The sequence below is a fragment of the Corapipo altera genome, unplaced genomic scaffold (genome assembly GCF_003945725.1).
Source record: "Corapipo altera isolate COAL_440 unplaced genomic scaffold, ASM394572v1 126, whole genome shotgun sequence".
NCBI classification, from domain to species: Eukaryota; Metazoa; Chordata; class Aves; order Passeriformes; family Pipridae; genus Corapipo; species Corapipo altera.
Window position 1 is genome coordinate 2,842,654 of NW_020884937.1, and position 26,981 is coordinate 2,869,634.

The following is a 26,981-nucleotide window of genomic DNA, read 5'->3' on the forward strand; positions in this document are numbered from 1 at the left end:
TGAGGGTTGAACTAAAGCTGTCACTGTTTATTAAGGACATACACACAACACAGGTGATTATTTAAATAAAAGAAGAATCAGATCACATACCAAAAAAACCCCAAAAAACAACCAAACAGAAAAATTATGCTGGCCATGATTTATTATTACAGAATTCTCCAATTTCTGAGACTTCCACACACATAACACAAATTTAATCACGTCTTTTGACCCTTGGGCCTTTAATAAAAAACCATGTGAATGTGCACACTTTGCTGAAGCTCCTTAACACAGGTGGACATCACAAGGCATCCTGGTGTTCCACAGGAGGGAAAAAAAAAAAAAAAAAGGAAAAGCAGATGAAATTCCCAAATTAAGGTGAACCAACACCCTGTGATACCAAAGCATATCTGTGAAGGATTATTTTTTTAAGGATGTTACACAAGAGGTAGAAGTAAGATATTTGCAGCGTTCAAACGCCCACAGTTGTTTTACAGAAATACTTAAAAGAAGCTTAAACTGATTAATCAACTTTTTTTTTTTTCTTTAAAGCTAAATTATAATTTGACATCTTTCTGTTGGGCCAACTGACTGTGGACCAATCCAAAAAATCTCCTTCAGGAATATTTCACCAGCAGTGTAAAATTAGCTTGTTTAAACAAATGAGTTGGACCAACAGACATGTAAAAGATACATTTTGGACACCAAACAGTTTATTAAAATATAGATGCTATTAATCTTTGTATATCTTTCATAAAAAATAAAAGGAAACTTATTTTTCCCATCTATATACTGGAAATAGCCTCATTCTGTGAAAAAAAACCAACTATGCTCATTATTACTGTGCATAAACAAGTTGTATTTCATACAGTAAAAAAATGTGAAGCAATCTTTGTCTGGCAATGATCTTTGATTTATTCTCTCTAACAAACTTTTGTAATGCACTACAAGCAAATATTTTCCTTTTTAAAGCCCATTTGGCAACAAGCAAAGAGGATTTATAGCTCCAGTTCATCACCTGGTTTAAAAGTTGCTCTAACCTGATACATTTTCAATCTCTGACAGCACAGACACATTAAACAATTTTTTTTTTTTTGCACCTTTGATTACAGTATTGCTAATGAAGAAAAATAAGGACTTTTCACTCCATATAGCTCAGGGAATTGATTGGCAAAGTCATTATTTTATTGAAAAAAAGTTACAAATCAGTATCTACCAAAAAAAGCAAAAAAACCAGATAAAAATCAGACATATCAAGTTCCACAAATCAAAAAAGTGCTGGTGACTGCCATGGATAAACTGCACGGGAAACAAATCAAAGTCTTAACATGGTTCAGGCTCTGTTTCCCTCAAAGCAGGACAGGATAAAACAAGGTGCAAAAACTTCCAGAAATCCCCCAGTTTGGCCCCAATTTCTGCAGTAGGTCCAACGTTATCCTGGCTAATTCCAAGGAGTGAGAAAGCTCACAAAAAGAAAAAGGTTGGGAACTCATCCTTCTGGAGTTTCTGGATAACAAAGGTTGAAGGTGAACTGCTAAGCTGGGGTTTGCAAAGAGCTGCTTAACTGGAGGTTCAACCAGTGAAGCAGCAAAGCCAGACCAGGCCAGAAATCTCTTAAAGCTGTGGCTCCAATGGAAGTAGGACCACACTCAGCCTAAATATCTAAAAATTACATTTAAAATATACATTCCAAAGTCAACTGTGCCCACATATTGACTGATGTGAAGTGTCCCCTTCCCCCGTTCAACACAACAAACATGAAGGATTAAACCATCAGCAACTCAAGTCCTTCCACTTTGATGACTCCTGTTAGGAAGAATAAATAAACCTGGAGAAGACTGTGGCCATAAAGAATTTAAAATTTGTTTTACAGCTGCGAACATGCCAAAGAAATAAAAGATATAAAGAACAAAATCCCCAAACCCACTGCTTTGGGTTGTGCCAAAGTGCAGCATTTTGACATTGCAGCTCCCAAACAAAGGGACCAAAAAAACCCCACCAGCTTCCAGGGCAGGTAAAAATAGAGTTTTAAAAAAATAGACATACAGGCTTAAGGTCTGTTTGTTGCATAATCTTTACAGCATTTAAACAAAAAAAAAAATCCAGCTTTCTACAGAATTAAGAGCTCTGACTTATGAAGTCATTGAGTCATTATCTGTGAGCATCCCACTGAGCAAAGCTGGGTGTTGTCACTGAAGGAAGAACAGATTTAACCCCCAAACAAACAGATTTTGTGCTCAGAAAATGACAAAAGGCAAGGAGTGCTAAGCCTAGAAAAGCTGAGCTTAAATCCTACCTCGTTCTCTCCCCCTGCCAGAAGCAGCTGGGAGAGGTGATGATCCTGATCCCAGAGGGAGCACCAGACCCCTCAGCTTGAACCTGCTGTTCCCAAGCCCTCTCCCAGTCCCCTCAGGCTGGGACACAGTTTAATTCCACGTGATTAAAACACACAGAGGTGGAAGGATGACTTCCAGAGCGGGACAGGAACGAGCCAACTCTGCCACAGGTCTCAGTAGCACATGGGAAAAGGGAATCCTGGTTTAAGCAAAGGCAGATTCCCAGCCCCTCACACCCTTCTGGCCACAGGAGTCACACAGAGGAGTGACTCTCCCCAGTGGAATTAAGATTCCCAGTGTTTCCTTCCTTCTTGGAGCTCCCCTTTCCCCCCCTTTGTATCCCCAAACAGAAAGGGAGGTGGCCAGGGTTGCAGATCAAACACAGTCCCAGGAAGTTGTTGTGCTCATGGCACCTCTGGAAAAGTGCACAGGAAAGCCAGGGAGCTTCCCACAAAAACCTGGAGTATCCCCACACTTCTCTGAAAAGGCAACTACCTCAGCAAAGCCTCCCACTTGCATGATCTCCACCTTAAACCATTTATTTCACCAAAGGAAAAAAGGTGCCAGGAACAATCATAAGAGACTTCTCATGAACTAGAGCAGCAGTTTCCAAGCCCAAAGGCAAATAATTCCCAATTTACACCTATCCAGGTACAGACAAAAAGGATTGGTAGTGGTTCTAAATGCCACCAGCAAAGAATATTCAGTGTGGAAGGAAAAAATCCAACAGCAGCAGTTCAAGAACTAAGTCTCACACACTCCTGAAAAGGCCACAGCAAGACAAGCATCATGAACTTAAATAACTTCCCTTCATGCTGCTCTAAAGAAAATAACAAATTAATACCAATTCTTGGGGTTTACTTTCTAAAAATACCATCAAAGTAATTTAACTGCCAGGGGGACCCTGTGGGTACAGAAGAAAAACAGAGATACAAAACCCATAACCAGAAAAAAAAAAAAAAATCTCAGTTCTTCCCCTGCTGTGGCCTCTCTTCTGGGACTTAATAAGATTGGATCATCAGAAGCCTCCAGTTATTTATAAATAAATAAATAATCGCAATTCTTAAGTCTGTGTTGTACAGGACTATAGATTTGGGATTTTTAAAGCATTAAAGATTTGCTATGAACTATCAAATCACACACTGATAATAGTCCTGACTTAAGAAGGGACCTGTTTGCTTAAACTGGAGCAATCACTGCTCCCAGGACTGGCTGCAACTCTTCACCTCATCTAAAAGTTTAAACTGTATAAATTGAAACAGGAGAAAAACCTCAAAGAATTAAATCTCGAGAAAGCTGAGAGGGGTGGAGTAGGTGACAATGGAAAAGGGAATAAACTAAGTTTTACCTGATTGCTTCTCAAAATGGGGAGGGAAAGGAGGATTTTTTTTTCTCCTCTCCAAAAAAATCAAACCTAACTCCAAATCAAAACCACCTCCCTGGCTTAAGTGTAACCTAAAACCTCAACCCTGCTTCCCTTGAAGTCAGTAACAATTAGCTCCTAAAGCCACAAGCGTTACACTGGTACTTATTCATACCAAAAATTCAGTGCAAGACTTACAGAATTCGTACCCTGTTGACAAATTAACCACCAGGCAGCAAAAACAACGTGGTGAACAACAGAGCTGCTGCAACTCCAGGTGTTGTTTCACAAAATACAGCGGGTTTTCCCCCTAAAATACGAAAGGGGGAGTAATAAAGCAACAGAACTGAAGCGTCCTGACATGAGAACTGAAGGTAAGTCTGGGGCTGATGCTGCCCATAAGCAAATCAGTTAAAGAAATGGGCACAAAAAGTCATTTTTAGGTGAAGACCTGGAGTTTTTCTGAAGAAAACAGAGCGAGGCAAAGTGAAATCCGAGCGTGTGGAGCTGGGGGGATTTGTAGGGCATGACAAGGAACATCTGACACTGGCACACGAGACCTGAGGTGACAACGTTCCACAGCCACTTAAAGAGCCCCAGACTGGCCAGTCTAATGAGTGCAATTACCATAATTAACAGTGGGTGTTAATTGGAGTCCAGTGCAGCCACGCTGGAACCCTTTAAAACGCGTTTTTTTAACTGTAATTGAAAAAAAAAAGCAGCTGTTTATCACTTTGGGAAAACGAGGCTGTTAAAGGCACATTAACTATGAACCAATTAAGACCACGTTCCTTCACAACATTAATTAACACTAATAATACAATAAGGACCCACTATGCCCTATACATTCACCACAAAACCACCCTACAAGTGTTCTGTAAACAGAAAAAGCTGACCCAGGCTTGCAAAGCCTGATTTCCTGTCACCACAGCAATGGTAATTAAACCACAAAATCATCCACGAACTGAAATACTGCAAGCTCCACTTGTCAGCTGTGTGGGTTATTTAGTTTCACAAACACAAATCTGACCTTGTTAAATTAAGTCTGTGCAAATAAACTGCATGTGCACACAGAGAAAACACTCACACTCAAATAACTGTTAACTGTTTTTTAGGCTAAGGCTGAAAAAAAAAAATGTTCTTTTAAGTTGAATTCACTTTTTGTAGAGGGAAAAAAACCTAAACATAATCTCGCTACACTAAGAATCTGATTTCTACCTACTTTTGCTTTTAAACTTTGCTCAGTGGATTACAATGTGTGAATTTTTGCTACAAGTTTCCACGCTACTGCCTCAATAGAGTTTTAAGGATGGCACTATCGAGACAAAATCTGCTCTAGGAACATCCACGGAGGCAAAACTACACATTTGGAACGTTTTGCAAGTACATAGATATGGAAACAGCTCTCTAATCGTCCACAAAACGTCAAATTCCACATTGAACACTATGCAACATAAAAATCTTCATTTTTGCCTTTCAAACTTCACTTATATCACCAACTTAATTCAATTTTAAAATAAGAACTGCTCTCCAAACCATATATACTGATACTTAAGAGCCTTAATTGATTATTAGTACATGTTAAGAGACAGTGTAACAGTAAGTTAAAGTATTTAAAATATTCCTAAATGCCCTAAGAACACACCTGGAATTACTCATTCTTTGCTAATTCTCACTCTGAACATCCATACTCTTGATTGTCTAAGCCACAGAACGGAGACTAAGTTAACAGCAATTAAATATATTAAGTCTTTCACACCCAAAAATAATCAGTTAAACAGCTTTGGTAACCTAGTACATAGTTAGCTCTGTGTAAATATTTTGCAAACATCCCTTCACCAAAAAAAAAAAAAAAATCCCTAAATATCATGTGAATATTTATATAATAATATACAGAGTTCCTGAGTAAATCGTTAGATCTGATTATTCAGAAGATTTGGCAAAATATTTAAACTTTATATTACTAAAATAGAATTTTAAATAAACATTCAATGAACACATTAAAATAAATATGGAATGTGTCTGAAAAAAAAAAATTATAGTACCATGAACTTAATTACAAAATTATTGTTTGTTATTAATATAAGTGCATACTATGTTATACAGTTACTGGTTTTTAACCCACTGAGGAGCCAATAAATCTAATTTCTAATCCTGAGTGACAGTTTTTCTATCACCTGCTGACGTGTACTCCAACGCAGTACACACTGCAAGGCTACAAAATCATTTTTTAATGGAAATATTGAAGTGGACTGTGCTGTGGGAAAGCTCAGTTCACACTGGTTTTGCCAGAAACTGAGCTGGCAGCACAACTGCTGAAGCATCTCACACAACCAACGTTAAACACTGATTACTTCTTGTCAGAATTAGTGATAACCTGCATGACCTGATTCCCAAAAACACAGGAGTGTGGATTCCTCCTGGCAGAGCGATGGGATGCAAACTACTCAATGATCACTTTGGCTCTTAGAAGAACTATATTATGGTGCAAAAAAACCCCACGAAGCCCTGAATAATTATTAAGTACCTTTAAATGTGCTAAATTATCTCATCAACAAAAAAAATGGAGAATTAAGTTCTACCACACTCTCTGGTTTCTCAGGTGACTGAGACTCACAGAGCTTTGGAAAAGCACACAAGGGAATGCTCAGCTATTGTTTAGTTCCTCTTATCATCAAAATCCTTACTGCGATACCGGCGATATTAAAACTGCATTAACACTGCAACGAGAAGTGTCTCCCAACACCAGAATCACAGTAACAGAACTGCAGCACTGACCAGGCACGTGAATTAACCCTTTTGCTTTCTCACATCCCACCAAAACTCCCTCCCAGGGTGCTGTGCAGGACCCTGAGTCCTTCCCTCCCCCCCATCCTCAACCTCTCCCCCTTTTGTCGCCGCTGTTGTTCCCCGTTATTCCAAAATCCTCGCGGGTTCCTCGGGCTTTCCTTGCTCCACGTTGCTTTTTCCTTGTGTGCTTGTGCCTGGAGGAGAAAGCTCCTGCAATGCCCTTTGAACAGCTCCTTGTTTCTCTGGTTTAGCAGGAGGGGTTTTTTTGGGCAAAGTCATCTGTGCCGCGCACCAGAGCGCGGTGCGAGCCCGGCGCGTGGCACCAGCCAGAGCCCTGATGGCAGCTGCCAGAGCCAGGACATCTGCAACAGAAAAAAACATCTTAAATCAGTGTGCAAGCCTGGAAATGTTAAAAACAACAAAAAATGGTTGGGCTCATCTCCTTAAGTGTGGTCAAGAAACAGCCGAGCTGCGTTGGTTGAACCTCATCAGTTGCGGTTCATCTCTGCCAAAGGACAACAACATCTCACACTCATCATGTCTGTGCAAAAAAGGGTCTAAAGTGCTGGTGGAGACTGGGCCAACTGGTTGGTTGCAGGCAGTTTCTGGGTAGATTCCCCCCACACCCCGGCACGGAAGGACCATCCCAAAGAGCAGGAACATTCATTTTGGGATGGGTCAATAAAAGCGCTGAGATCCAGTCAAATGTGGAGATAAAATCCTAAAGTAGCTCCACAGGTGATTTGTTGCTTTGTAACTGGGAGTTGTGCAAGGCCAGGCATTAAACCTGCACGTTTCTACCCAGAACTGCTGATATTTTAACTCTTTAGACACTGATTGTTGACCAGATCTGGGACTAAGTGGATCAAGTTGCACTTGGAACTTCTCTAGGAAGTTTAGGAAGTGAGGGGGTCTCAAAATTTGTGAGTCAACAAGAGGGACCAGGACCTGATGATACAACAATCCACTGTAACAGATGACAGAGCTGTTATTTAGAGACTGTATTGGTAATAAATCTAACCATAATCATCCACATAACCACCGTGTCCTACTTCTTATGCCTGGCCAAGAACCTTCCTTCTACTACTCCTGACTTATGCTGGGGGTTAATGTCACATGACACAATTTTAGGAGTTATTTCAGGACTCAGTTTGCATATAGAACTATTATTTAAAGGATTTGGCATCATGCTTGACACCTGAATTGCTAAAGAAAAACATTTTGACTCTCTTTACAGTTTATCTCTCCCTTCTAACAAGGAAGAACTATCCTTTGCTGGAAGCCAAAAGGAACCTCTCTGTCCTCCCCACTGCAGCAGCAGGAAGTGCAACCCCTCTTTGGAAATCATTTTCTGAAGAAAAATAAAATTATCTTTACCCCCCAAACCCTAGATTCCTACATGTATCACCTCTATTACTCCTGCTACAGGTTCCTCTGGCTTTACTTCAACAGAATTTGGAATGTAATTTCTGGTGTATTCGTGATTTAGATAAGGTAGACAGATGTAATTAATTAACACAACCCCAGCAAATTTATTTTTTTAATTAATTCTACTTGCTTAAAAACAAGTATATTTTTACTTTTAGGATAGTTGTATGGTTGTATAATATCACTGAATAGTTTTTACAGTTCTCTTAGTCAAGAGGAAAATGTTTCGAAGTGTTTAAACTAGTAACAGAAAAATCAAAAAAAATGTAATAGATCTCAAAGTAACTCAAAAAGTAACAAGTGTGTGTTTACAAATTTTCTTTTGCTGGAGTGGCGAGAATTGCTGCGTATTCCAGACTGGCATGTTTTAAAATTGAGTATATTCACAATTAAATCTCTGCCAAAGCTTTTTTTTGGACTCCAGGGATGAGGAGCAGGTACCTTTCTCGTGGCTAGAGCGTGGCACTCCATGTCTCTGGGGATTAGCAGCATTAACAATCTCATCCTTCCGACGGGCCCGTGTCCCATGGATGGCTTCCATGTGGTGCTCCAAGGTCGTGGAGATGTTCCTGTGCACGGGGGCACCACGAAGCCTCTCCATCGTTCCTATCAGCGTGACCACCTGCCAGGAAACACCAAAAACCGTTAAGTCTTTATAAAAAAAGCCTCCCTTAGAACAAATATAACCCCCTCCCGAAGAAGTGCAGGAATTGCAAGGCCCACCCTGGCTTGTTCCCGCGACTGGTCGACGATCAAACGATCCACCCGGGATGGGTTGGCAGGGAGTCGGGACACAGGGGTGTTGTTGGAGCTGGATGTGCACTTTCCTGGGAAGTGTCTTGCAAGGTCAGCTTCAGTCTGAAAGGAAAATGAATACCAAAGTGTAAATGTTTGAAATCAGTACAGTATGACAATCCATTTTGGGGGGTGTTTAGAATGATCGAGTACATTGGAAGTGCACTTCCCATCTTTGCTTTTGACTGCATTGACTGGAAAATGTTTTCAAGTATCCTAGAACCTTAGAATGGTTTGGGTTGGAAGGGATCATAATGATTATGCAGTTCCACCCCCTGCCATGGGCAGGGACACCTTCCACTAGCCCAGGTTGCTTCAACCTGGCCTTGGACACTTGCAGGGATGGAGCAGCCACAGCTTCTCTGGGCAACCTGTGCCAGAGCCTCTCCACCCTCACAGCCAAGAATGTCTTCCTAAATCTAATCTAATCCTGCCCTCTTTCAGTTTAAAGCCATTACCTCTTGTCCCATCACTCCACCCCTTGTCCAAAGTCCCTCTCCAGCTTCCTTGCAGGAATGCCTCCCTAATTCAGCTCTCCCTCAATGGGAGTCAGGCCACAGAGATGTTATCTGAGCTGGATATGTGCTTTCCTGGGAAGTGAGAACCAAACCTGCCCAACTTTATTTCAACCAATCTTGGACACAGACCCAGGCAAAGAAATTCTTGTGCAGTACCCAAGGAACAGGCACTTGAGGACGTGGTTTAGTGGTGAACATCGTGGTGCTGATTGATGGTTGGACTTGATGATCTTAAAGGTCTTTTCCAGCCTTACTGATTCTGCAATTCTGTGAATTTAAACTCAGTGGCTCTCACTGCATCTCTCAAATGTCACATACTGTGATTATTAAAACAAAGGAACAGGTGATCACAGCAGCATAAATTGTATCTAAAGCTCATCAGGATTAAGTCAGATTTAACAAACTTATATCAGCTCTGAAAAATTATTAATACAGCTGCCAAACTCCCTGTTGAGAAAGACACTGGGCAAACCACTTCTATAACACAGACAGCGACTAAACATCACCAAACCTATTTTTGGAGAGGAATTTTTTACACTTGGAGTAAAAAAGATACAACCACAGTAGATTCCCTGTCTCATTTCTTCTTCAGTGTACAGTGGATACAGGAGAGAGGGCCCAGGTGCCACCCTGCAGTTCAAGGCAAGGTTAAGTCCACATTCCCACTATGTACATTCCCACTGCAAATATGTGCTGAAGCCCTTTGCTTTACTGACACTTCTATATTATTTAGTCTCTGCCCTCACCTAACATGGATTACAAGAGCTCACTGATCCACCTCCTCTCATCTGAGAAGCCTGAAAGGCATCCAGAAAAAAAGCAGATGAGAAAAGAGTCATGGATTCATATAACACCACCAGGTATTTAAGAATCACAACTAATAAGTAACTAACTAATTGACCTGCACATTTAATAGTGCAGGCAACCTCAAACATAATAAAGGTAAAATAAAGGTGTCTGCAGGTGGAGTGTGTAACTACAGAAAGGACTGAGAAACCCCAAGCAGATCATTAGGATAAAACTGGATCTCATGGAACAGACCAGATCAAGCGAGTCAGTTAAATCCATCTGATTATTAAGCATGTGGTATGAGGATAAACAATCTTTCTTTAATCATAAAATAAAAAAATAAGAGAGAAAAACTATGATTTGGTCTTCCCAAATGACTTAATTGACACAAATCGTGCCTGAGCAGGTTTGGAACAGCCTTCTCTACCACAACAAAAACCCTGGAGCAGGAATCACCATCACCCTTTCCCACTTGTAGAGAATTCCTAGAAGACCAGACAGGCAGAGAGGAGTCTTGTTTAGGGGCATCCATGAGAGAACAACACAAGCAGTTCTACTTACACCTCCAAAAGTCCATTAGCAAGGTCCCACAATTGATGTGGGAAAGAAAAAGGTGCTCTCCAGAGGTCCAGTTTGGTCAGACATCTGTCTCCTTATCAGACCAGGAGTCTTCTCCAAAGTGGAAGAAATAGCCAGGCTCAGTGTACAATTAGGACAGGGATTACTGACAATTTAATTTCTGATGTCTGGCATGGAATTCAGAGATCTGACTCCTCTTGGCAAAGCACCTCCTGCTCCTTTATCATTCCCACTTATCAGCAGCGTGATCCCTCCCTGACAACAGTTCTTAGCAAGAGCATTTGAGGCAGGACAGTGATTGTAATAAGAATATAAATTGTGCAATTTCCTTTGGGAGAGGGCACATCCACTCAAGACACTGTAGGTTTGCCCAGGATTAGTTGCTTAATTTTCTATATTACTAAACCCAAAGATTTAGTAAAATAAGAAACCAAAAGGGAAAGACACAAGTACAACATGGTCTCAAGTTGTGCCAGGGGAGGTTTAGGTTAGATATTAGAAAGAATTTCTTTACAGAGAGGGTGATCAGACATTGCCCAGGGAAGTAGTGGATTCTCCATTCCTGGAGATTTTTAAAAAGAGACTGGATGTGGCATCAGTGCCATGGGCTGGGAACCATGGTGGTAGTGGATCAAGGGTTGGACTTGATGATCTTGGAGGTCCCTTCCAACCCAGTTGATTCTATGATTCTATGAACACTGACAGCAAAAAAACCCAAAACAACACAAAGCCAAAACAAATCAATAAAACAAAACAAAACCAACCAACCAAACAAAAAAAGCCAACCGAAGAAGAAACCCTAAGTTTTCTCTCTCTTCAATATGATTTAAAACCAGTCAAGTTCTTCTCAGAAATATGATCTGTTGGGGTTTACCTTCTTTCTCTCCTTCTCCAAAGCTCTCCACTGCTCGTAACACTCCTCCAGTCGGATGTGAAGCTCATTAGCGGGTCCACTGCGGTTCCTTGGGGGTCTGTACTTGTTGAACGGGGGTGGGAAGGCCAAGTAGGGTGCAGCCACTTCCCCACAGAACAGGTCGTTGAGGAAGGGGCTCAGGGGGTTAAAGTCGTCGCAGTGAAAAAGGTCAACGAGTTCCGAGAAGGGGAAGGGCGACGGGGGAAAACCCAAATTATTTGCTGATGAAAGCAGATGGTGATTAAACAGAGGCAGGCTGGGATTCTGCTTAAAATCAGACACTAACGGGAAAGAAGGAAGAAAAGAAGGGTTGATGAAGTCTGACAGGCTGCCACCGTTCTCACCGTGCCTTTTTGGGAACATATTGAAGGGAGGGCGGTTTGGGGCGGTACATCCCAAATGAGGAATCCAATTCCTTCTGCCTCTTCTGTCGTCTTTATTGCAGTTTTCCTGGGTCTGCTTTTTTGGAAACCTGTGGTATTTCTCAGGGTCTTCACTTACAGCCTTCTGCTGCATCACCCAGTCAGATGAGGAGTTAACAGGGAATTTATGGTACGGCCCCTCCTTATTAGTCAATGAATCCTGCTGGGATTGCCCGACGGGTTTCACTTGCTTCTGGTTTTCTGAGGTGAAATTAGAAAGCCCCAAGTTATTAGAAAAACCGTTTGATATTTGTAACCTTCCATCTTTCCTGGGAGGGAGGACAGGTAGGAGCTGTGAGTAGTAAGAGGATTGATGGGTGGGAGAACCCCCAGACATGGTTGAAACCCCTGAAGACAACTGTGGGCTTGTGACCTGTTTTCCATAGGGAACATCCAATCCAGCAGCCAGACCTTTCCCATCCAGCCACGCACATCCATGGTATGATGAATAGCTCCCGTTCTGCACAATGTTTTTCACAGATAAATCACACTCAGCTACCTTAGGAGAGAATTCTTTTGGGCCAACATTAATCTTACATTCATTATTATTATTATTATTAAAAGTACTCCCCAAAGGAAAGCCACAATGGCCGTTTTGCACGTGGGTTTCCTGGGCTTTCCTGGCTGTTTCTCCAGGGAATTTATTATCATTAGGGGCTTGGTTGAAAAAATATAGTGATGGATGGAGTTTGTGAGCAGATCCAACATTTTCATATCTTTTAGAAAGCCAGTGGTTGTCCTGGGATACTTTATCCCAAGAGTTATCAAAGGGCTGCTTGGAAAGATCAGGGGAACACTTAGTTTGTTCTTGAGCATAATTTTTCAGGGCTTTTCCTCTTGCCCTTTCACTCTTCCAGTACTCCTTCTGAGCATTAGTGCCTTCTTTCAGCCTGCTCTGAGAAGAAAAAGGGCCAAAATTGGAGCCGAATTTTTCATGGTCTCCATTGAGCCTCACGTGGTCGTAGCTGCACAAATGCTGATCAAAGTTCACCCCGTGAAATGAAAACCCTTCCTGGGGAATCCTGTTGTTATTGTTATTTTGCAAGGAGGAATTTTCAGGGAAGCTGTTGCTCAGGACACCGTCGGGCTGAGGGCGAGGGCCGGGTGGAGAAAGCCAAGACTCGATGAGCTGGAGATCTTCCAAACCTCTGGGCAACATCTCCACATCAGGAGGCTTCTGCAGCTGCTCCTGGTGGCAGCTCTGTGTCCTCCCCACCAGGCTTGGGAAATCCCTGCTTTCCAAAGGGTGCTTGGCTGGGAACCCCCCGTTGCTTCCCAGGTCAGGCGCCCACATGGGGGGAAACAACCTTGAAAGAGAATTCCTGTAGCAGAGTTAAACATTTTATCTTTATTTATTTATTTCATTTATTTACTTTAAACATTTCTTACATTACACACCATGGTTATTCCCCTCCACTACACATCTTTCCCATTACATTGTTGACCAACCATCCCCAGCTCTCCTCAAGAAAAAAAATAAAGGAGAGGAATATTCCCACTGCAGTTGAGGAAATGGAGTCTGTGAAATCTGACTAGCAACAGTGTTCTCTGCTGTTTATAATACATATATTCAGAACTGCAGAGCTTATTTGGATTTATTAAATATTTTATATTCCCCTGCATTCAGTCAACTCCCCACTGGTTAAAATTAATCATATTCTTTCCCTCCCCAAATGCTGTAAAGCTGATGGAAGACTTTGGAAAATTTGCATTTCTAACAGTTTATTGCCTTTTTTTTTTTTTTACTGGCAAGTAAAAACACTTCCACATTTTAAGGGAATTCATAAGACCTTCATTACTGAACTCTGAAATAATTAAAAATGGGTATCACATCTATGTGACAATGGGCATAAAAAACAACACAGAAATTTTAAGAGCTTTCAGAACAAACTTACCAATCTGTAACTGGTTCAGGCTTGTTTGGCTCCTCCAAAATGCTTGACACCAGCCCAAACATATCAGGGCCATTGCCAGAATAAGAAAGATTTATTGGTGCCCTGAAAACAAACAAACAAATAAATAAAAGCTTAGACAAATAAGGGGGTTCTTTTATCCTAAACAAATCAAGCAAAAGGAAAAGCAAAGGATAAAACCTTTAATTTATTCTAGCAGCATCAGCTAGTTTGAAATTTGAATTTAATGTACTCTCAGCATCCACACACAGAAATCTTTTCCTGTATCTGTGAATTCTACAGCCTAAGAGGAGTAGAACAATTTCCTTGATTTCTTTTTTCACCAGAGACTTCCCAAGCTGTCAGGTGAAGAGACTGGAGCAGCAAGAGATTTTCCCCTCTTTCCAAGAAACAACTATTTCACAGACATTCCGTCAAACCTTGACTGTCTTGTTGAGAGGATAAATATGATCAACCTTCTCAAAGTCTTGGGAATTGTAATTTATCTACTCCTGCAATTCAAAAACTATTATTTTAATCTCAAAAAAAAAAAAAAAAGAAGTTATACTTAAGTTGAACCACTTTTTAATGCCACGTTAGAAATAACTTTATCAGGAATATTTACTAAAGTTATGATAAACACCAGAGGTGTTCAGCCATCACCAGTCTTACACAAGCCCAAGTTTTACCTCAGGTGCAAAATGAGTTCTTTAGGAGCTGCCTGTGCTGACACCTGCCCCTTACTCAGAAATTAATAAAAACATAACACTGTAAGATCTCCTTCCCTGTGACACACATTGTTTTGCTTTAATAAAGTTCATTCACAAGCTTCTTGTGGCTCAGCTGATCCCTCTCAGTGTCCCTGAAGGTCTCCCAGTCTTCCCTGGTGTCAGCTCATCCAAACTACTGCTAATGCTGCCACATAATTACTCACTAATTTTGCTGATTAACAGAGACCATAAAATGTGGGATAAACTATTAAGACAATCACTTTGTTAATCTCTTGCTACAGTAAAAATAAGCCACTTATTCCTTACTGGCTTTTAAATACTCACCATATTTTGAATTTACCTACCTCTTATGTCATGACTACTCAGTTCCCTCTGTAAGGGATCTGGTCTGAGTGATTTTATTTAAGACATACAGAAGTGCAAAGACTCTTGAAAGTGTCTTATAAACATAAAACCTTTATTTGATGAGAATCTCTTCTGTGTCTTTGTGAGAAATAGCAAACTTCTCTCTTTTTCTATTTTTCTTAAAGGAGACCTCAAGGAACACTGAGTATCTGCACACTCAGAATGGGTGTAGACATGGATTATCACTAACAGACAAGTAGTATTTAATTTATTCAATTCCACTTTTTGTTTTTTAAAAAAAGCTACCTTGCAATAATCTAAAGGCTGCCTTTAAGAAAATATTGAATATTTTAATCAGAGGATTGTCACTGTGCTTAAACCTAACACTTAAAGTTTAAACTGTGACACTTTCCAGGGAAGACTGGAAAAAAAAATAGCTTTTCTGCATTATATGTGTCTTCCTTAATTGTTACCTTTCAGCACCTTGTGAACTAGTGGACTCCTCTTTCTCCCCATCTCAAATTTCATCTTATTAGGAAAATGATTAAAAAAAAAAAAAAGCAGTGAGGTACTAGAAATACTCACTAGAAAGGCATCACCAAAGTGCCAAAAGCTGCTGTGCCAGTCTGCACCAACCAACCCCCCAAAAAAGCAATATCATATTGCCATCATTTGGCATAAAGATGGAAAGGAGAGAGAGGGGGAAGCCCAATATAAAAAACATTGTTTATGCATTTCTGAGGCTGGAATAGTTTCAATGTGACAATTTTAATTGCTGTCCACTAGTTACTGCCATTATTCCCTGTTCCTTGTAATCCTCACCCATGATTTTATAGAAATAATTCCTCTGGAGAGGAAAAAAAAAACCAACCCAAAAAACCCCAAAAAGGAGTTTTATTTGCTCTCCACTCCCAGGGAAGCTTTCAAACCCCTGTCCAGCCTTCTCTGCACCATTAATAATTTCACTGCATTAAGTTGGTGGACCAGAAGAGCCTCCAACACCAACAGCTGGACTTGGGCAGAGTAAACTTCTCCATAAAAATGTTTCATGATTCAAGTACCAAAGACCTTTTGCATTCATTCCACATCCAGAAGTGCAAAATGATTGTTTTTAACAAAAAATCAAGCTTGAGTGTATTATATCAAGGGCACAACAAGCCAGTGGACTGATATATTTTCAGGAGGAGCTGGTACCATATTTATGCTTCCAGCAGCACAGGTACCACTTACACTTGACTTGTTTCTAACACTCTTCATGTTCCAGGAAATAATCTGCATTATCAAGCATGAAATCACGATCTGTGGCACTGAGGGGTGGGAGGCACTGAGAGTGAGTTGAGATTTTCCTTAAGGAGTTTTCAGTGGCATACAGGAGTTTCCCCATTTTGTTCCCTAAATGTGGTATTCTTTCCAAATTTTCAGATGCTTTTACAGGTAAACACACATCTGTACACACACCTTTATTTTTCCCCCACGACCTCTATAATAATTTTAACACAGCAAAGAAAACTCATTGAGTTTTTAGTTATCCCATGAACTCTGCCTCAAAAAAGACCCGGAATCCCGTTTGTTCTGCTCCATAACAATCCCAGCATTCCAGATCCCAGCAGGAATGCTCATACCTTTTCTTTGTGCAGTCCTGAAAAGCAGTTTTTGAGGCAATCTCCTCCCCACATCCCAACCAGTCGCTGCACAGCCGGGAAGATTCCAGGGATGGGGGGGTATTGGGAACTGCTCCCAATAATGGGGAAAATAACTGAGTGTCCATTGTTGGGTTCTTGCTATTTACCTGTGTTGGAAAGAGAAGGGAATATTTTTATTATTATTGTACATTTCTGTAAATGAGCAGCAAAGGCAACACAGCAAAGCCTTACTTTTATTTCTTGAACTAAATAATTGTTTAGGAAAACGAAGCACCGCTGTGATAAAAGGATAAAGTCTAAATCACATTCCCTCCCTTGCCTTAAATTAGTTCAAAGCTCTGTTTGTCTTCTAAAAACGTGTGTGTCTTCTAAAAATAAATATGTAAATCACAAAAATTACTTACTACAGAATAACAGGAATTCTCCACAGATTTCACATTGTAGGTGTTGAGGTGTCGTGTTCACGAGCTCAGAATCTTCTGTTCTATATGGCTGGGAATGCACATGGCACAGGCAAACACATCCCCTCTGGAAAACAAAGGGAAACAAAGGGAAGGGCAATTATCCCACTTATATCCCTGAACACAGGAATTATTCCAACAAAGAGGACAGCAGGGAGGGACATCTGTAAACTCCACAGAGCAACCCGTGCGTAAAAAACAGTAACTTGGCTTTAAGTGCTGCTCCAGAATTATTACAAATAAATTATTTATTCAAATGTTATTTATGCCAAGAAAGGTTGGAGCAGATGAGAGTTGAGGTCGCTTCCAACCTGGAATTCTGTGAATTTAGGAGCTTTTTTTTTTTTGCTTACTACAAATCATTGGTCAAACCTTGGTTTAGTGGAAGCTTTCATGGTCTGGGAAGATCTCCCTGGGTATTGTTTGAAGAGGTAGTGAAGAAATATTCCCTGGCCAGATGTGTTCCTGCCACAGGCAAAACAATCCTTTAGGGAATTTTTTGAATGAAAAAAAGTTTACACTGAGGGGTCATCACTTTCTATAAACTGGTCTTACACATCCAAACAAATCCCTATAAAAATAACAGAATTAGAGGTACTAGAACCTCGTAGAGGCTGCACAAATACTCTGCAAAATTCCATGCAAACACACTGTCCATATTTATATCATTTTATATCAATTTATACCATTAAAGAACAGAAAATAAGGACTTCCTGGCCCAGGGACCAAATGGCACCACAGAGCTCGAGTCACACAGGTCGATTCTGGTCCCGCAGAAGAAGAGGAGGGTGGGACCCACATTTTGTGCTCCAAATGACTCCTGAACCCCACAAAAGTAACATTTAGGAAAGCAGTAGCTGACACCAAGGCTGAAATTCCAGGAAAAATTTATCAGCATCAACAACCACAGGCCAATGCCCGAGCCCTGGTCTTGTTTAGACTAAAAGGGAGCAACACACAGAGATAAATTCTGCTCCTTGGTGAGGGTATAAAATATTCCTGCATGGATTAAAAATAGGATCTGTAAGGAATGGGTTTATCTTTTATTTTCAGAGCCATTAATCACTGCTAATGTGAGTTGTGCAGGACAGTGTGTCTAAAGATCAGGAGACGAGGTACTTCGTGTACCCGAGATACAGCCTTGGTACTCCCAAAACAGCAGAGCTTGTCCTTCCACCCAGTTAAACACAAGTTCTCCTCTGGGATTTACAGGAAAACTAATAACAAGTTACAGTAAAAACACGCTCAGAATTTCAGCATTATTAAAAAAACCACAACAAACAAAACGTTGCCTCGAAAAAAAAAATTAAAAAAAAAAATCAAATTATGACAATTACAGTCTTCAGCAGGGCTTTTATTTTATCCTTTCCACCCTGAAAATCCTGGGAAAGCTGCTGCTCTCACTAAATTATCTCTCAAAACAATAATAAAAAAACCCCACATCTAAAGCCCAGGTAAGATTATCAGGATGGACTTTTTTTTTTCCCCCTTTCGAAGCATAACAAGACACAGCTTCTGTTTGCTCCTGAAAAATAAAAGTGTGCATGTACTGAACTCTTCTTGCTACGAAACTGGACACACTTTTTCCTGAGACATCCAACCTTTATTAGTCACATCTTCAAATGTACACAGGGGGCTTTCAACCTCTGCAAGCAGCTCATCACAACAGAGGAGTGAGCAAACACAAATATTTACCAAATACAGTCACTATTTCCAAAAGCATCAGGCAGCTCTTTAGCATTTAGAAACTGTCTCAAAGTTTCTTTTGCTTGAGGAGAAATAAACGAGGAGAACTTTCTTTGTCAGTGTAATGTTAAATATTTCAAGTATAAATGTGTATGAAACTAAAAAGAATCAAAGCTATTAGACAACAACACTGTTGTATCTGTGACGTGAAAAAGGAGAGATTTAGATTAAAGAAGAAATTGTTCCCTGGGAGGGTGGGGAGGCCCTGGCACAGGTTGCCCAGAGAAGCTGTGGCTGCCCCTGGATCCCTGGAAGTGTCCAAGACCAGGTTGGATGGGGCTTGGAGCACCCTGGGCTGGTGGAAGGTGTCCCTGCCCATGACAGAGGGTGGGAACTGGAAGAGGTTTAAGGTCCCTTCCAACCCAAACCATCCTGGGATTCCACAAGTCCAGTGTTCCACACCAACTCACTGTTTGTCACGTGGCTCCTTTGTGCTTCCTCGTTATCCCAAGGATTTGCTGCTGTTACACAGATGGATTCACTGCTCCTGCACCTTGAGCAGAGCTGTTACTCCCCCACTGCTCCTCCTGCCCAGTCCATTCCCTCCAGACCCCAGTCCTACCAAACTAGAACAGCTGCCAGGCACCCAGAGGCAGATGGACCTACAGATCTCAGTAAGGGACATGATAAACGTCCTGTCACTTGTATTTGGAACAGAGAATCCTGCATGGCAGACATCTGGGAACAGCTGCTGTTGGAAAGGACCTTTGGAGTCAATGCCCTGCCACAGAGCAGGTTGTTCAGGACCTTGTGCAGTGCCAAGGATGAACAGGACAGAAGACACACAGCAGTGCCAGTGTCCCCCCACAGGACCCTCTGCCACAGAGAGGAGACAAATCCTCCACACAGAGGTTTCTGCCTCACCAGCACTGCCTGAGGTGGGATAAATATAGGAGGAAATCACTTCCATTGACAAAGTCCCACGTGAACAAGCTCTTCGTTTTCCAAAAAGCTAAAAACTGATTTACATCTTGTGCAAATCCTCTGTCTGAAGGTTTCTCAGCTCTGTGGATACAGCAGGAGGCTCATGTTTTGTTTCTCATTACTGGAAATGTTTTGTTTCTAGTCCTGTCCAGCAAAGTCCTGGAAACAGTTCAAGGCTGCAACTGCTCTTGTGAGATGGCTGCTGAGAGGGCACCAAAGGCTCCCCTCAGGCAGACTGGAAGGAGCTTTAGGAATTTTCATAGAGACTACTAAGTGATGCCACTGTTACTTAGATCTGGGGAACCTCATGGAAACCAGAGTAGTTTGGGTTGGAAGGGACCTTAAGGAGCATCTCATTTCAACCCCTGCCATGGGCAGGGACACCTTCCACTATCCCAAGCCCCATCCAGCCTGGCCTTGGACACTTCCAAGGATCCAGGGGCAGCCACAGCTTCTCTGGGCAACCTGTGCCAGGGCCTCACCACCCTCACAGGGAAGAATTTATTCCTGTTTAGAGGTAAGAGCAGTTTATGGCTCATATCAGACTAACAGTTCTTTGAAAGGATATGTTATAAGCTGAAAAATGATGTAATCACAGCTAAATATTTGCTTCATTATACAATTAGAAGTTACTTTCATTGACACAAAGACCCACCTGACAAAGTTCCTGATTTTCCAAAATGCATTCAGGCTAAATTAGCAAAAAGCCTTTTTACAGCCAGTTATCCCAAAACTGCAGGAACTCCCTGCTACAGAGCATTGCTCAACGATGCTTTTATAAACATCTCTGGTAACAACATTAAACAACAGCACTGCACAGTGTGGTTACATTTACATTGTGTGTTCTGCTCTGATTTCTTGGCAGGATAAATATTTCCTGTTTATTTCCGCTGTACCTCACCAAGAAAAAGAAAACATAAGAAAAAGCACTGTTTGGGGTTGGGTTTTGGTGTTTTGGTGTTTTTTTTGTTTGGTTGGGTTTTTTTTGTTTTGGTTTGTTTGGTTTTTTAAGATTTCTAAGAGCTCCTACCTACAGCCTTCTTAATCTATAGCACACTGGGACTGGTGAACTCATGACGTGCTGCTAGTAATTCTCTGAAACTACTGGGTAAAATAAGGGAAAAAAAATCAGAATTCCATACATTGCTTTCTTGGGTTACCCAGGAAATGAACCAGCAGAAGTAAACAGGCAACAGGGACATGTAAAAAAACCAAACTCAGGGGAGAAAAATAGGTCAGTTATTCAGATACCTCCCAATGTCAGAGATAAACCCATAAAAATGGCAGATCACTGAAGACTTCCTTCTAAATCCCAGTTTCACGTGATCAAAAAGGTTTTTTGCAGCAGCAAAGGGAAACGTTCCTTTTTAGTAGTCAAAGAACTAAGAAGCTTTTTTCCCCGAGGAGAAAGAATCAAGTCTGAAACACCTCTTAGGCAGTTGGGGCAAAAGCCCATAAAAAAAGCACCATTTAAAGAAGTGAAGGACTAAGTATATTTACGAGATGCTTGTTCAATATAAGGGATCTATTGCCTAGTTACCATTAAGAGCACTAATGGGCCATCTGTTTTAACAAAAGCATCTAAAAATATTCATTCAATACAAAGTTTGGGGTTTGGTTGTTGTTTTTTTTTTTGGTTCAGAGTAACTTCCAGCAGTTGTTCTTGTGGTAAGTCTCACAAATGCCTTTGAGAAGAGGAGTGTGTGTGAGGATCTGCTGAATTCCATGAAAAGAGGATCCCTCCCCTGTCCTGACCCAGTGAAATTGCTCCATTTGTGACGTAACAATCCCTTCAGGTGTCGAGGAATTTTTTGCTATGTGGTTATTCACTACGAAACAAACACATCACCTCAGTTTTTCTTTCTGTTCACCTAAGCAAATTCATTTTTTGGACTCACCTGTGGCTTGCAACGAGCAGGGGTGGCACTTTGACCACGTCCTTGTTATCAGCACGCAGCTTCTCCTCTCTGCAATGTGCAGCATTGCTGTGCAAGCTGAAATTTAGATCCTTATGGACTGGCTCAGCCTGTTTAAAAGCAATTACAAGAAAAAAAAGCAATTACCAGCTCTGCCAAAGTCGTACTTATGCATGAAACTCATCTCTAGCTTCCCCTCATGGCTCCTCCCAGCATCTCTCCCAAGTCACAGAGCCACAGCTCCTCCAGGTCCACCCACACCCAACGCACTGGTGGAGCAATGATGATTTATTTCTGTGAGATCCCACAGGACACAAGAGCTCAGCAGGGACAGAGCTGCTGACCACAAGTCACAGGGAGCCCTGGAATGGGCAGGACAGCAGCACCAAGGATCATGCAGGCAGAGGGCTACGGCCTGACACCTCTGCTCTCTCCACCTTTATCCTGTCGGATCAAGGTCCATCCTGCAGCTCCACGTCCCCATCACATGACAGGACATCTGGGAATGCAGATATTTGGGAATGCAGCACCTTAAGGGCTCCACCCCATCTTCAGACTCAGGGTCTGTCCATGGCAGAGGCCAGGCTGGCTCCTGCCACACACACTGTCATCCAAATCCAGGTGGCATGCAAGCACAGCTCCTCGGGACAACACCGACATTGAGGGGCTGGGGCATGTGCAGGGAAGGGAAGGGAGCTGGGAAGGGGCTGGAGCAGCAGGAGCAGCTGAGGGAGCTGGGGGGGCTCAGCCTGGAGAAAAGGAGGCTCAGGGGGGACCTTCTGGCTCTGCAACTCCCTGACAGGAGGGGGGAACCAGGGGAGTCAGGTTCTGCTCCCAAGTAATTAGCAACAGGGTGAGAGGAAACGGCCTCAAATTGTGCCAGGGAAGGTTCAGTTTGGATATTAGGAAAATTTCTTCACTGGAATGGTGGCCAAGCATTGGAAGGGGCTGCCCAAGGAAGTGGTGGAATCACCATCCCTGGAAATGTTCAGAAGGCTTTTGGATGTGGCACCTGGGGACATGGTTTAGTGGTGAACAGGGCAGTGCAGGGGTAAGAATTGGGCTTGATGATCTCAGAGGTCCTTTCCAACCTAAATCACAGCAAAACAATGCCCCAGGTCAGCAATCAATGCACTACACAAAAGTAAGGCTTCATCTTCACTGGCATAAAGCTTTGGCTGGGGGAAAAAGCTGCTTTTATCATTAAGATAAATTAAGATAAAGTGTGCAACAATCACATTATGATAAATCCTCAACACCTGACCAAGCACCTGCTCCTGTCCTAAAGTAATAGGATGATGTCAGACTACACCCACATCCCACTGTGGATGACCTATTCTCACTTTTAAAGTGGGTTTAATGATTTTAATTGAGTTTCACAAAGCACTAACTGACACCTGAAAGCCCAAACGGCAATCCATTGATATCTCTAAACAGGAACTACTTGAAATCATGGGAAACCTCCAAAACATTGCAGGTGCTGCAATTTGGCTTCACAACCTACAAAAGAGTCCCAACAAAGTCAAAAACGTACCCAGGTGTTCAAAACAGGTCTGGTCATCACACCCTCCTTCAGAAAAGTGGATTTTCAATGGTAACTGTCTGTGGCTGCCACTTTGTTTTTAGGGGTTGATACAAGCACAAGCTTCTTGCACTACTCATAAATAATTAATTCCTGAAAAGGCCCCCGTGTGGTACCTTCAGGATATGAGGGTGTCACATTAAAGCTTTGGCAGAAGCCAATGTTTTAGCAAAAGCAGCACTGCCAGCTTGCATTGTTACACTGACAAATTAAACAAAAATGTTTTCACTGAGTGCTTTAATATCATGTCCTGAACTTACAAATGGTTTTAAGTTTATTTTCTTCTGACAGTGCTCAAAAAGAACTCTAAGCAAAAAGAGCAATGCCCACAGCACACCACCACAAGTGCTCCATCAGCAGGGAAATAGGATGAAAGGCCATCAGATGATGCTCATTCCCTATCCCAAGTTCATTGTGACAGCAACAGTTTCCTTACCACACCCTCTCAGTCTCCCTGGAAATCTTCAAGTCCTTCCCTACTCATCCCAAAGGTGTCCAGCTCACCCTGTGACAGGATAAGCAGCACTGAGTCTGATGGATGGCTCAAAGCTCACTGGGGGAACAACATTCCTTGACAACACATCCCAAAGAAACACAATCCTCCTAATCTTAGGAGTGCAATGGCCACTCACCTTCCCATCAGTACTTTAAAATTAACACCAGAAACTTCAAATGAACCTTATAAACAGCACCTGTAGGGTCACCCCACTGATTCTGGTGCCTCCTGACCCACATATCCCAAACCTGGGTTAAAAGGGGTAACATTTCCCCTGTATACACATGGACACACACACACTTCCCACAATCTTCAAAATATCTAAGCCAAAAGTTTGCAATTCCATGAGCTGTGGTGCATCTAATTCTCCAGATTAATTAAAAAAAAAAAAAGTGATTTTAAACAATACCTCAGTGTTTTAGAAAGATCATAAAGAAGGCCTAAAAACTTCCACCCACACTCCTTTGCAAGTTCCAGAATCAGGTTATGTGGGAAAACTGCTGTCAAGCCTCAAGATCCACATTTCTCCTTCATACACCTTTTTTTTGGTTTATATTTAGGTTTGTCTTTACGATGCTAAAGTGGCAGAAAGTTTGTTGTGGAAAGAGATTCCAATCTGCTCCCTGATTCCATCCCTGGAGTAGTATACTGGTACCTCTGTGAGGTTCTTTTTCCCAAGCCAGAAGAAAATCCCAAAAAAACAGAGCATTTCTGCAACATCTATATTAAAACCTTAAATTACAATGACAAGAAATTAAACAGAGTAAGCACTTAGGATGCAGATTTATCCACTGGGAACTGTGGATCTGTGCAATTATCACAACTTCAGTCTGCCCAAAATCAGTCATTTCAGAAATTCAAATTTGCAGCCTCCCCACTTCTTGCTTTATTGAAGAAAGGAAAAAAAAAAGGGACTAATTTGCCAGTGGGTAGTTTAGAAACAAAGCCCTGCTCTGCAATTCATCTGAACTGTTTAAAAAGTTACTGATACTGTTTTTAATGATAGATTTTTATAGTTCTGCACACTAAAACTGTGGTCCAGAGCCACGAGTACTCCAAACACTCAAGTTCCACTATTCCCAAGTACTTTTACATGGAAAAATGACTGAAGCCCTTACTCTGGAGTTTCAGATGATTTTATATTTTCTTCCAGGTTCCAAGGACATAAGAGAACTTAATGCCAGCTCCCTCTATATATTCACCTTCACTCACAACTCCTACCACGTGTCACACTCCATTATCTCCTGGCAGTCCAGGGAAACACAAGGGGATACTAAACAAACAGGTAGAGAGTTTTCACTGAACTTCCACTCACTTTAAAGTCAACTAATCCAAAGGCACCTTAAGTACATGATTCGTAGATTCTGTCCTGTGCTGTGAAACAGGATTACTGGCACTAATATAAACCTTTTTGTTTAGGGATGTGAAATTCCAACTGAAGTCACAAAATACTTTTCCAGATTCACTGTGACAGATGGACAACCCAGCACAGTTCAAACTCCACCAAACCAAAACGCCTTTCAAAACATACCTCAAACAAACGAAAATGCCGAAGTTATCCATCAATGAGTGTGTAAAAACCACACTCTTAGAAGTTACAAACTGGCACGCGAGGCCAAATAATTAGAACTTTTTTTTCACCAGCTGCGTGAGGATCAGGGCACACAACACATAGAGATTTGTATTTTAATTTCATTAGACTCCTGAGATTGGATATAAAGCCACTTTTCCCACTTGACCGGCTGCTCTCTTAGTGATGTTCAAGTACTAATAGGTGTCCTCAAAGATCTGAACTCTTTCTAAAGAAAAGTAAAAGAGGATCTATTACCTGCCTGAGAAGTTACTGTGTTTCTTAGAGAAAAGACTGACATCAGGTATTCCCACGTTCCCCATCCACTTTTTAAGCCTCCTTAGGGAACTCCGGTCGCCAACAGCAAGAGACGTTTGTGTTTAGAGAACTACGGGGTTTTTCAGGCACCCGCAACCACAGAATCACTTGAAAGGCTGAGCAACTCTCAGGCGAGCAAGTCACGACTCTTATTTTAACCCGCAGCAACCCAAAGCCAACATTACGGCGCAGAAATCCCCCGAAATCCCAGCATCGCTCCAGGCTACCCCCCCAGCCTCTCTCCCGGAGAACAAACCCGCGGCGAGAACCAACTTCCCCCGAGACCAAACCTGCGCAGCTGCTCCCCCCCAGCCATTCCCTGCGCGGCGCCGGGAAGCGGGAGCTGGCGCTGGAATGCGCCAGTTACTCCAACATAGTTACACTCCAGCCTCAGTTACTACGCGCACACTGTTGCCAGGCTGTGGGGAAGCGTCTCTCCTCCACCCCTTGGAGCGGCAGGACAAGGAAGACAAGGGGGATTTGGGGCAAGGAACCGGCCCCCCGGAGGCGAAGCAGCGGCGCTGGCACAGGGGCGGGAGGCTCGGAGCTGCAGCGGCACTGCGAGAAACGGCGCGGAATTCCCGCCCGGAGCGGCTCTACCCAGGGGGGGGGTTTATTCTCATCCAGGCGCCCTCTCCAAGTCCTCGGCGGCAGCTGAAATCCTCCTTCACTCCCCCCCACCAAAAAAAAAAAAAAATCCTCAGAAGGGGAAGGAACGCGGAGCTCACATTTCGGGTCCCCTCGCTGCCGGCCCCTCTCAGCCTTGGAGCGGGTGATGTCAGCGCGGACCGGGAGCACGATGGGAATTGTAGGAGCTCCCGGCCAGCGGCGGGATCCGGGACCCACCGCCCTCACCCGGGGCTTTATGGGCGCTGCCGGGGCTGCTGCGTTTGGTCGGGAGACTCTTCTCAGCCGGGAGAGAAGTGAGAGGGTGTGTTTGGGACGCACCTTCCCCTTCGCAATTAGCAGAAGTGATTTCTGAGTAATTACCCTCAGGTGCTCACTATACTATATTTTATATATTTTTTTTAATATTTTGTATTTTATATTTTATATATTATTTTATATTTTATATATTATTTTTATTTTTCTATATAATATATAAACATTTTATAGTTCCTATTTTATATTTTATATTTTATATTTTATTTTATATTTTATATATTATTTTTATATTTTATATATTATTTTGTATTTTATATATTATTTTTATTTTTCTATATAATATAAAAATTTTTATATTTCCTATTTTATATTTTATATCTTATATAATATTTTATATTTTATATATTATTTTTATATTTTATATATTATTTTCTATTTTATATATTATTTTTATTTTTCTATATAATATATAAATTTTTATATTTCCTATTTTATATTTTATATTTTATATATTATTTTATATTTTATATATTATTTTTATATTTTATACATTATTTTTA

At 41.7% G+C, this 26,981-nt stretch overlaps 1 protein-coding gene across 3 annotated transcripts; it reads right to left on the reverse strand.

The window, feature by feature from the left end:
* On the reverse strand, nucleotides 1–26,017 carry LOC113955310 (meiosis-specific coiled-coil domain-containing protein MEIOC-like). Of its 3 annotated transcripts, XM_027660638.1 has the most exons (9): nucleotides 25,827–26,017; nucleotides 21,553–21,680; nucleotides 16,928–17,051; nucleotides 16,503–16,669; nucleotides 13,808–13,909; nucleotides 11,452–13,234; nucleotides 8,620–8,754; nucleotides 8,338–8,518; nucleotides 1–6,830 (listed from the first exon to the last, which is right to left on the reverse strand). In XM_027660638.1, exons 4-9 carry the CDS (start codon nucleotides 16,646–16,648, stop codon nucleotides 6,592–6,594), a joined length of 2,586 nt encoding a protein of 861 aa, XP_027516439.1. In that variant the 5' UTR covers nucleotides 16,649–16,669; nucleotides 16,928–17,051; nucleotides 21,553–21,680; nucleotides 25,827–26,017; the 3' UTR covers nucleotides 1–6,591. The 3 variants fall into 3 exon arrangements, with proteins under 3 accessions (XP_027516439.1, XP_027516438.1, XP_027516440.1); XM_027660637.1 differs by lacking the exon at nucleotides 25,827–26,017 and having other exon boundaries at nucleotides 21,553–21,704; XM_027660639.1 differs by lacking the exons at nucleotides 21,553–21,680; nucleotides 25,827–26,017 and adding an exon at nucleotides 20,685–20,715.
* Between the last annotated feature and the right edge of the window lie 964 nt (nucleotides 26,018–26,981).